The sequence below is a fragment of the Pezoporus wallicus genome, unplaced genomic scaffold (assembly GCF_028554395.1).
Source record: "Pezoporus wallicus isolate ANWC-B61680 ecotype Strahan unplaced genomic scaffold, APGP_CSIRO_Pwel_v1 contig_2871, whole genome shotgun sequence".
Classification (NCBI taxonomy): domain Eukaryota; kingdom Metazoa; phylum Chordata; class Aves; order Psittaciformes; family Psittacidae; genus Pezoporus; species Pezoporus wallicus.
In genome coordinates, this window is record NW_026640775.1 from 2,524,186 (window position 1) to 2,535,508 (window position 11,323).

At 43.7% G+C, this 11,323-nt stretch overlaps 1 protein-coding gene across 1 annotated transcript; it reads left to right on the forward strand.

Moving 5' to 3' along the window:
* Positions 1–555: 555 nt before the first annotated feature.
* On the forward strand, positions 556–10,858 carry RTCB (RNA 2',3'-cyclic phosphate and 5'-OH ligase). The gene is made up of 12 exons (XM_057420680.1): positions 556–731; positions 829–907; positions 1,610–1,677; positions 2,694–2,793; positions 4,035–4,191; positions 4,803–4,959; positions 6,073–6,232; positions 6,552–6,727; positions 7,328–7,516; positions 8,002–8,112; positions 8,806–8,925; positions 9,787–10,858. Exons 1-12 carry the CDS (start codon positions 639–641, stop codon positions 9,892–9,894), a joined length of 1,518 nt encoding a protein of 505 aa, XP_057276663.1. The 5' UTR covers positions 556–638; the 3' UTR covers positions 9,895–10,858.
* Positions 10,859–11,323: the final 465 nt, after the last annotated feature.

An 11,323-nucleotide genomic window follows, 5' to 3' on the forward strand; every position in this document is an offset into this window, starting at 1 on the left:
CCAGAACAGTGCCACCAGCATGGCAATCCACCTTTTCATAGCCACCTAAAACTCCATCTGTGCACTAGCACAAGCCACTCGCTCCTTAATCGGAGTCCTTTTCAAGCCAGGACTGAGCAGCAAAAAGCTGAGTCCCTCATGGGGAGAAACGCAATTGCTGATGGGGTGCAAGCAGGCTTTGCTTGAATGCAGCTGCGCAAACCCCACGCACCCACCTGCAGCAGAGCAGGAGCTAAACGTCTGCAGGCTGACACTGCCCTACCCCAGGGCGCCGGTCTCTTCTCACAGGTAATAAGTGACAGTCAAGCCCTGAGGGAGAGACAGTGCCTGAGTAAGCCGGACGGCCTCGGGCCGGCCGCAGACTTGAATGCTACAAGCTGGCGGCCTCCCCCAGTGCATCCCAGCCCTGACGCGGCCAGCCCGCTGTCGCACCTCAGTTTTTACCGCGCCTCTCCCGAGGAAAGGCGGCTCCCACCGGGGGGCGCCGGCGGCCAACAGCTCAGCAGGAAGTTTGACCCTCGGAGGCTCCCGTCTGTTGCGCGTCTCGGCGTGGCCCTCGGCGGCCGCCGTCCGTTCGTGCTTCGCTGCGGTGGTGGCGGCAGTGCTGACGGGGAGCAGGAGGCAAGAGCGGCGCCGCCATGAGCCGCAGCTACAATGATGAGCTGCAGTACCTGGACAAGATCGACAAGAACTGCTGGCGGATCAAGAAGGGCTTCGTGCCCAACATGCATGTGCGTGGGGGTGGGGGAACCCAAACGGGGGGACTGGGACGCGATTGGGGTGTCCCGGCCTGGTGCCGGTCGCCATCCCTGACAGCTCTCCCTGCAGGTGGAGGGTGTTTTCTACGTGAACGACCCGCTGGAGAAGCTGATGTTCGAGGAGCTGCGCAATGCCTGCCGCGGAGGAGGTGAGTGTGGTAGGAGGAGAGAGCGCGGGGCCTCTGCCCCGGGACTACACTCACACGCTCCTTGCTGTGGCCTCTCTGAGGGCCTGGATCACATCGAGCTGCCCGTGGGTCCTGAGGGGGCCAGAGTGTAGCAGGGACAATGGGGCGGGCCCGGTGTATGCCCCGGGTGGCACGTGTGGAGGGACAGCAAACAGGGATGAGTTCTCTCACTTTGCCAGCCACTGCGTGCCAGGCATGTCACCTACAGCTGTGGCGTGTCGTGTGCCCAGATCAGATGTGTAGGCACAGACTTGGTGGTTGCTCTCTGTGCTCCAGAGCATTCCTGAATGCCTGCTGTCAGAATTTGCTTTAGTGGGGCTGTAACTTAGGCTTGTCTGCTCTGTGTGGGGCTGAAGTGCAGGGCTGGATCCAGATGTGACAGCTGGCATGTTACTAACAGTGTGGTGGTTAGCACGCTTCTGTTGTGAGCATGGATCGGTCTGCAGTGGTACTAACACAGCAAGAGAACATTAGCATAATACCTCATGTAATTAAGCTGCAGATCGTGCATAATGGTAGGTGCTTTATGCCAGATTGCAATACTTGCTGGTAACTGACTTCTGACTTGCCACTGTTTTGAGCAACTTGATTATGAAGTGCTCCATTGTGATTATTGTGGTAAATCATCAGATTACTTACCTTTTAGTTTTGATTCTTCTTCAGGTGCAGGTGGCTTTTTGCCTGCTATGAAACAGATTGGGAATGTGGCGGCGTTACCCGGCATTGTTCATGTGAGTAACTGCTCTTAAAATTTGTGCTTTCTTTGGTTTCTGTTTGCCAGGGATTTATTTCCAACCCAAGAGATTTCTTGGTGGTGGCAAGAATAGGCAAAAGAAGCACATATCCCACTGAAAAACTATTGTACAGTGACCATTTAATGCACATTGAGAAGTTCCGGTTTCTGACAGGCTTCTGTGTATTTGGGGCTTTATGTTTGTTTGCTCAAATAGGTTGTGGAATGCGGTTTGTGGCATCCTAATCTAGCTTGGCATGTTTAGATATCCTTTGGACTTGTGTAGAAGCATATTCTTACTTTCTCTAATAAGTAATAATATGAAAAGGTTCCTTGAAAAAGATTGTTTTCTTGTTCTGTCCTCTCAGGATATCATCCTAAAAAGGATGACTTGTTCCTGCCTATAGGGTGCAGTCTTTGGTCATTGTTCAGTGACAGATAGGAAGAGAAAATGCTGACTGTTTTAAGATTCTGTTCCATAGCATTGAACTCTTCCCTTGTTACATTTGCAGTATTTAAATATTGCGGATGCCTCCAGATGGAACTTGGTAAAGATGAACTCTTCCTCACTTTCATGTCTCTGCTTTATGCTGCCAGTAAGCTATTGCCTGCATAAGTTTTGAATGAAAGAACTCTTTAGTCCAAGCAAAAGCTAGGTTAGAATTCATCTTGAGATTACAATTCCTACATTTAAGTGCTTAAGTTCCCCTTAGGTTTTCTTGAGATCTGGTCAGCAGAGCCAATAGGGCTTCTCACATGACTGGCCACTGGGTGTTTGCTTCAGAGTGAGATCTGTACTCTGCTTTATTTGATGGTCCTGTAACTGCAGAAGTTTAGATACTTACTTGACCTGAACCAATGTGTTTATTTCATCCACATCTGAAAATCCATTGTCTTTTTGGTATATTTGTTTACTAATGTGACAACCAGTGCCACAAAGCAAAACGTAACCAAGATGACACTGTGCAGCGTAGAGTTTCATACAACTTTACAGTCCCCTTCCTTCTCTTTCAGAGATCTATAGGTCTTCCAGATGTCCACTCTGGCTATGGGTTTGCCATTGGCAACATGGCTGCCTTCGATATGAATGATCCTGAAGCAGTGGTTTCACCAGGTAAGGATGACTGACTTCATCTGCACTGAGAAATACCTGGGATGGCACAAAACCACTTTATGAAATGACAGGTCTTTACTTCATATACAGAACCAAAGCAAAAAAAAAAATAAAAATAGGGAGTTAAAAGATGCCTAATTCTTGCATTCAGAATCTGTATTCTTTATGGAGCAGGTGATTACACTGAAAACATCTAAACAGTGAAGAGAGAATAGCCCTTTTGTTTATGGCTTGGGCTCATGATATCCCTCAATTTTGAAGGAAGAAGACGAGGCTTTCAACTTGGGCTTCACCAGGTTGATAAAAACCTGATTATTTTCCTTGAGCAATGTTTGAAAACTTCTATTGAGAATATTTCTACTCTTGATTAAAAATGTGACTTTAAAATATGTCCATCTTTTTAATCAACACCTGGGTCTTTAATTACTGGTGGTCTGGAGATGCTTTTGTGGTTGTCATGAAATGTGATAGTCATGTTTCAGGTTTGCTTCAGTCAGTTCCAGTGTTTCTGATTGGCTCAAACCCAAGATCTCTTAGTCTGGTATCCCCACCTCTGACACTAGTTAATACCAGCACCTTCATACTAAAGGTGGCATGAGTGATCTTTCACATTAGGCCTCCCCTGCAGTATTTATTTTTATTAAATAGTAAGAGTTAAGCAAAACACTAAGCACTGAAGTTTAATATTCCTTGTAAGTATTTATCACTTGTTATAACTAGTTATTATTATTCCAGCGAAGATGCAAAAAGGACTTGCTTTTGAGAACATCTTACAGCAGGGAGCCATGCTAAGATCTGTCACTTCTGACCTTAGGCAGAAGAACAGGAACATCCTCTCTACTTTCTGTGGGCAGCATATTTTATAATTGTGTCTACTTTGTCAACTTGCTGGAGCAACTTGGTAGATGCAGAGCTCTATAGGTAAATGTACAACTATGTCTGCAGAGCATATGCTCAAGACTGAAAAACCAAGGTTTTTTTAAGAGTTTTCCGGTTTTTTTCAAAACTACATTTTTGGCTGTCTTGAAATCTGAGGCTCCATATAATTCTATAAAGATGATGCTTACTGCAGTTCTGCTTTTTTTTTTTCCCCCCAGTATTGTGTCAGAAAGAAGGTGTAAGATCACAATGTTCAGTGCTGCTCCCTGTCAGAGGGACACTGATTTAAGATGAATATTCAGCAAGTGCTCACCATCAGCACGCTTTCTTTATTAACTTCATGGCTTTTTCCACACTTCTAGGTGGTGTCGGATTTGACATCAACTGTGGTGTCCGCTTACTGCGTACAAATTTGGATGAAAGTGATGTGCAGCCTGTGAAAGAGCAGCTTGCCCAGGCTATGTTTGACCATATTCCTGTTGGTGTTGGCTCAAAAGGTGTCATCCCCATGAATGCCAAGTAAGAGACTGATGTTGTGCACCCATTACTGGAGGGTACATCTCTGGTGTTTATTTTGATGACACATTCATCAGTGAGAGACTTTAAGAAAGAAAAAGTAGTTCTCTTTCCAGAAAACTCTTTCCAGTCTTTCTGCATATGTGCTTCACCAGGAGGACTGTTATAATCATCAGTGCACAAAGTCAGGTGTTTATTCCCCCATTTAAAACCCGATAATAACTTAAAGTTCTTGAAAGGTTCTTATTTCTTCTGACAGAAAACCTCCATGAACCTTAAGGTATCCTTTTTAAAAGGATGAGAGAGAAAATAGGCTATTCCCCACACAACAAAGAGGAGAAATTAATGACCCATCTGAAGTTACTATATTTGTAGAACATTTTCATGAAGTATTAAGATGTTGAACCCCTTACTAGAAGTTAGGGGCTCATCATAAAATCATAGAATTATTTAGTTTGGATGGGATCTCTTGAGATCATCTCTTACAACTCCTTGCATGAAGGAAAGCTAACTGAAGGTAGGTCTAACAAGTTACATCAGATTGATCAGGGCCATATCCAGTGGCGTTTTGAGTATATCCAAGGATAACCTATGTGGGTGTTTGATAATTGCAGGGATTTGGAAGAGGCACTAGAGATGGGTGTGGACTGGTCTCTCAGGGAGGGCTATGCGTGGGCAGAGGACAAGGAGCACTGTGAGGAATATGGAAGGATGCTGCAGGCCGATCCCAACAAGGTCTCCTCAAGAGCAAAGAAAAGGGGCCTGCCTCAGGTAATACTGTGTTTCTGGAGGGCTGTAAGGACTCCCAGGGTTCAATTATAAAGGTTAGCAAGTAGTTCTCTAATTTTGTGTCTTTTCTTGAAATTCTGCTTAGCATTTCTGGGTAGGGAGAAAGGTGAGATGGTGCAGCCGTTTCTGAATAACTCTTGACAGAGCTTAAACATAGGGAAGTGATACTGGACATACCCAAGGTCCCTGAGGCCATCTTTCATCAGTTAACACCTGGGACTGGAATTCATGTTCAGTGGCATTTCCCTATCCAGATGGAGTTTTGTTTTTAAGAAGTGGGCAAGTTACTCTGCAACTTTTCTTCTTGCTTGCTCAGCAAGTTAATAGCATGCTGAAGAAGGATGTAATAATAAATAGAACTAGCGCATAACTTTCAATTGCAGTTCAAGGGCAGGATTTCATTTCTATAGATAGTGTCTCTTTGCTCTGTGTGGAACACTTTTGAGATGGCTATACTAATGCTACATTTATAAAGCTTTCTTTTATATGATGAGTTTTATGAACTGTGGTACTCCAAGATAATAGCATTCTAACCTGACAGTAATCTTCCATCCTCAGTTTTCACATTTGCCTTGCAAGTAAATGATCATCTATTACGGAGTTTGAAAAATTTGGTCTTGGAAATTGAATATCTTGCTTTAACCTACTGAAAGGTTCAAAGTACGTAATTAACAGGATGTTGTAACTTACTTGGTTACAGCTCCACAAGGATAAGACTATATGTCTGTCTTGTGTATACAAATTGAAGGTAAATTCCCAATACTCTGTACTCTTCCCATCTTTCAACTAAGCCTGAGTAAGTTGGCAAAAAGTGGTGGCAGAGGCTGTAGATCCTGGTCCTTCTGTTTAATCGCAGTCTTGTTCCCAATGGTAAAAATCGTTATAAATCTGAACAAAGAGGACAGTCATGATGCTGCTGTGTTCTACTTCCTTTCAGTTGATATGGGGATTTGTGTTTTTTTTTTCCTAGGAAAACTTCTAAAATCAAAACCTTGGTGTAGAAATTTGCCCTACTGCCCATATTCCCATAGCTCACGCCTCTGCTCCCAGAGGCTGCTTTACTAGCACTTCTAATCAATGTGTTGTGGTTTGTAGCTGGGGACCCTGGGAGCTGGAAATCATTACGCCGAGATCCAGGTTGTGGATGACATTTACAATGAATATGCTGCCAGGAAGATGGGCATTGACCACAAAGGGCAGGTGTGTGTGATGATCCACAGTGGCAGCAGAGGTCTGGGCCACCAAGTTGCTACAGGTATGATCTGACTGGCATAGGTAACTGGAGTGAAGCAAACTCTTCAGCTGATCTTGTCCTTGACAGTAAACTCCAGCACCAAAAAGCATTTCTTAGAGTGCAATTGCAGAGTCTACTCTGAATTGCCTTGACAGGGGTTGTATATTTGCAAACAATTGATAAGGTTCTGCCACAGATTAGCTTTTGCATTTGAGAAGACACCATAGGTTTGACCCTCAGACAGATGAGCTCAATTTTAAAATGTAAATTATAGTCATCCATCTCAACAGATTGAAACAAAATTAGGAAGTCACTTAGTCTTACTGTGTTTATTCCCCAGATGCATTGGTGGCTATGGAAAAAGCTATGAAACGGGACAAAATCATAGTGAATGATCGCCAGCTGGCATGTGCCAGGATTTCTTCCGCAGAGGGGCAGGATTACTTGAAGGGAATGGCAGCTGCTGGAAACTATGCCTGGGTCAACCGCTCTTCTATGACTTTTCTAACAAGACAGGTAGGACCAGAGTTGTCTCTGATGCAGAGATTTTGGTTTGCATCTCCTGCTTTATCCCAGGCATACGGAACACAGAGCAGCTGCTGTGTTTAATGCGATTTTCATTTTTGTGCTTCTTAAACTGTGTTTTCTGGAGAGACTTACACAAAGCTGCAGTCATTACAGTCTGTATAAATCCTTTCAACATCACTGTATTGTACTTGCAGAAGCCCCTTAAGCAATATTTTTGAAAATGCCTTCAACTGGAAGAAGAGGATACAAGAAAATTGTTTTTACACTGCTAAAGCCATCTTTTCAGAGTTGCAAGAATTTATCTTGTCAGTATCTGGCTGAATTCCAGCATTAAAGCTGCCAATGGGCAGATAAACAATCTAGATAGTCCAGTTCTGTCACACACACATTTGTTGTATGGAATGCCATTCTGACTGAATTCAACTGATGTTTCTTATGTGCCATGCCAAGTGTTTAGGTCACTGACTTACCATATGAAACACTTTCAAGCAAATTTCTTCCTTTTAATTCTAAACAGATTGTAACTCTTCTACATATATATAGCGGTTATCTTTTTGTAGTTCACATCCTGTTTTGCTCTCTTTTTAGGCCTTTGCCAAAGTCTTCAATACAACCCCAGATGACCTTGATATGCATGTTATCTATGATGTGTCTCACAACATTGCCAAAGTAGAGCAACATGTAGTGGATGGAAAGGAGCGGACTCTGCTGGTGCACAGAAAGGGATCAACCAGGGCCTTCCCTCCTCACCATCCTCTTATTGCTGTTGATTATCAAGTAAGTTTAACTTTGGGAGAAGTAAATTGGAAGACAGTTCTGGATGGCTCAGGCAATTCATCTCTGTCCCCGACGGAGATCTAATGCTGTGAGTTCCCTTTATGAGCTAACAGCACTGGAACCCTAGTGGGATGGCAATATTCTGCTTGTCTGAGTGTTAGATCTTTGGGGCACTGAGCTCTCTCTTCTGCTTCACACCCACAAAGGCTGGAATATCATGAAGGGAAAGAAGTGTTTCATACCTAGGGCAGGCTTCAGTGATTTGCCTTGTCTTTCTGTTGGACACAAGTCTTTTGATCTGCTTGTCTGCATCTTTCAATACAGTTAGTTCTCTAGCATCCTTGATACCAACCACCCAAGGCAAGCAGGAATGCTCTGGGGGAATGTGAATCTGACTTCATTTTCTGGAGATATGGTTCCTTTCAGACTTTTATTAGGAATGAGTTTAAGGCTTTTTCTTGTGACTTAAAACTTTGCATCCACAGCTGACTGGACAGCCTGTTTTGATCGGCGGGACGATGGGCACCTGTAGCTATGTTCTTACTGGCACAGAACAAGGCATGACTGAGACCTTCGGAACTACTTGCCATGGAGCTGTAAGTCAAAAAGTGATAGGAAGGGAATGGAATGCGACTATCTTTCAGAGAACAGGGTTGTTCAAGTGTCATACAATGTGTGATTCATCATTTCGTCATATCGCTAGAGAGTAGTCTTGCCACAGTAATCCCAGCCCAGGAGGACTGCAGTCTATAAGTCCTTTATGTTACCGAGTAGTTTTGACTACTTCTGCAGAAAATTTAGGGGGCAAGGTAAATGAATGATGTGGATGAAGATGTGGAGAATGAGCTCCTTTTACCAAATTCTGGCATCTGTGAGCTAACAAGGATTAACTGTGCTGAGGCTGTCCATATAAAACTCCTCAGTAGTTAGAATAAGGTATTTCCTTTCCTACAATTTACAGTGTGAGAGGATGACTGAGGAAGAGAAATAGCTTCGAGTAAGATTTTGACTTCTGCACACTGTCTGACAAGTAGTGTAGGTAGAAAGACACTTGCAGACTAGTATGTTAGACACATGGAGCTTTCCTCGCCATCATACCAGATGTGTGATTCTGCAGGAGCCCATCACCTAAAGTCTAAATTAATTTCTTGTTTTGTGGCTTACTGTGGTCTATGCTCTCAGCCATTCTGTGTTTACTTATAATGTAATCATGTTTTTCTTTAATAAGAAAGAGTTCTGGTTTTGCAAACCACTAAAAACAATTGTAACTAACAAAATTGCTGTCTTAGGGTCGCGCGCTGTCCCGAGCCAAATCTCGACGTAACTTGGACTTCCAGGATGTATTGGACAAGCTGGCTGACATGGGCATTGCCATCCGTGTGGCTTCTCCCAAACTGGTCATGGAGGAAGTAAGTTTAATACTTCATTATCTGAGAGTAAAAAGGGGGTCTTGCTCTTTAGCTTAATGCCCATTCCCTTACTCATTTTTTAGCAGGGCTATGTGATTGCTAGTACCCTAAATATAGAGCTTCAGCTGTTTAACTTTTTGAAAATAAGATGAAATGTATTCCCTGTCCTTAAAATCCTGCTGAAAGGGGAGATGCCTGTTTGACAGGTTTTGGGGGTATATCTTTTTCATCTTCTGCCTGGCAGTAGGGTAATTACTAATTGACCCTGAGAAGTCTTTGTGTGAGCATCATGAAAATAGTTGTAAGAGATCTGCCTCTTTTAAGATGAATTTCTATAGTTGGTCAAGAAGAAGAGAACTCTAAATGCTAGATACTTTGAATATTATGACTTCCAGTTCCTCTACAGAATGTCTTTTCTGTTCACAACCTCATTCATAGAATCGTGTTAATCATTTGGAAGTATGCTGTTAGCACTGTTGGTGTTACAGTCTCTATAAGAGCAGCTTCCATGTCAAAATGCTGGAGGGGGAACCCTGATTCCTGTCACTAAGGGACAGTGAAGATAAATCTTAAAGGCTATCTGTAAGGAGGAAGCTGGAGTCAGTTCCTGCCAGATAATGAGGCCTGACATTCTCACATGCTAGTGGACTGGATTATCTGAGAATATAGGGAAAGCTGAACCAGCATAGCTAGTATTTTATTTGAAATATGGTGAAAGCTTATTTGGAAACCTAAGTGTCTCACAGATTTCTCATATGTAAGGCAGCCAGACAGAGGGGCTGTCAAAAGCCTACATCTAGCTTCCTGTGACTTCGGGTTGTTTTGTCTTTTGTTTTACTCCCTTCTCTCTTCCTCCTCCAGGCACCAGAATCTTATAAGAATGTGACAGATGTGGTTAATACCTGCCATGCAGCTGGCATCAGCAAAAAAGCCATTAAACTGAGACCTATTGCTGTTATAAAAGGTTAGGAACTGTCAAGGCATCAGAAACTCGCCGACATCTCCAGGCCTTACAAAACTGACTAGAACCATCGTCTTCCCACACCTCTTGGACTCTGTAGGACACTCAGATATCACAGCCCTGTTCTGGACACACAACAGTTGAGAATACCCCTATTTTTAACCACTCCTAGGAATAATTAATGGCCCCCTCCTTGTACGGTGCTCTTTTCTTGTGAGGAAAGGGCAAAGAAATAAGTAAGTCTTGGTTTTTATATGCAGTTCCTCCTCCATTTGCCTGATGATTCCACAGGCAGAACTTCAGGCTTGCCTGAGTTGTCACTAATTGCTGTGCTGCAAGACCACCTCTCACAGTGAAGATAGCATACGAACCAGACCTGCTGTCTCCACACATGAGTGCCTGATGCTCTTTCAGCATATGGAAGTACTCTGTTAGGCAGGGTATAGCCCTCCTGGGGAGGGAGAGGTTGCTCTGTTTGCAGATACCTTTATGCATTGTCTCTATTGTTCCATGTTTTGTGGCAAATGGGTAAGAAATCTGGAGTTGGGAGTGGTCTTCTGCTTGGGTTGAGAGGGACTAGCTAGGCTCCAGGCACACTCCTTCCCTCTGCCTGCACCCTCTCCCGTTTAACACAGCACCTGGTGTACTTGGCTCAGTACAAGAAGGTGTTCCATGGTCTTTCTGGAAATGACAGTAGGACTGAGTATGTTGCTTTGAGAAGTTTTGTTTGCCCAGTAAAAGTTGTGACTTCACAACTGTAGATGTGCTAATCCAACATTTTGCAAATTTGTATGTAAAAATTGGGTTGGATAATATTGCTCACTGTGTCCTAAAGTCCAGTTGCAGGTTCAGGCGCAGTATGATGTAACTTCTGATGTTTCTTTTGCTTTCATTAACCAAGACTCGAGGGGAAGCTGACCATTACCACTGGATCATTTTGGAGTTTACAAATAAAATGGGAAGATGGACACAGCAGTGTTTGTTTGTCGTGTTTGTTCTGTGGCTAAAATGTCTGTTTTCCACTTTTAAGTACGTACGTGAGCTTGAAACCCATCATTTTGTGACTTCAGCTGATGGATCTTGCAAAGAAATGTGCAGATGGCATAACTGCTTGCAGGCTATAGTAAGAGAAGGGCCACACAGTGCTGTTTTCTCAGCTTGGTTATGATAAGCTTATGATGGCTATGATTTGTCTTCCTTGGGGCCTCCTGGGTCCACCTCACTGGAGAGGGGATGGGGCTTGCCTGTAACTCTATATGCAGACACAAGAGGGCGGCTGGAGGAAAATCTGAAAGCAGGAGTGGAGCCTTGCCAGGGACTCTTGTAAAAGGAACAGATAGTGATTGATGGGACTCGAATACCTTTTGATAAAACATCCCTTTAAGTTTAGGATCTTAGCTGAAAACTGTTGATCTCAGGAGGCATAATGGCATTTTA

Coding starts and splice junctions, on each gene's coding strand:
- RTCB (XM_057420680.1), top strand. CDS start 639: ATGAGCCGCAGCTACAATGATGAGCTGCAGTACCTGGACAAGATCGAC. Junction 4,960..6,072: donor AGAAAAGGGGCCTGCCTCAG/GTAATACTGTGT, acceptor TGTGGTTTGTAG/CTGGGGACCCTGGGAGCTGG. Junction 8,113..8,805: donor GAACTACTTGCCATGGAGCT/GTAAGTCAAAAA, acceptor TTGCTGTCTTAG/GGTCGCGCGCTGTCCCGAGC.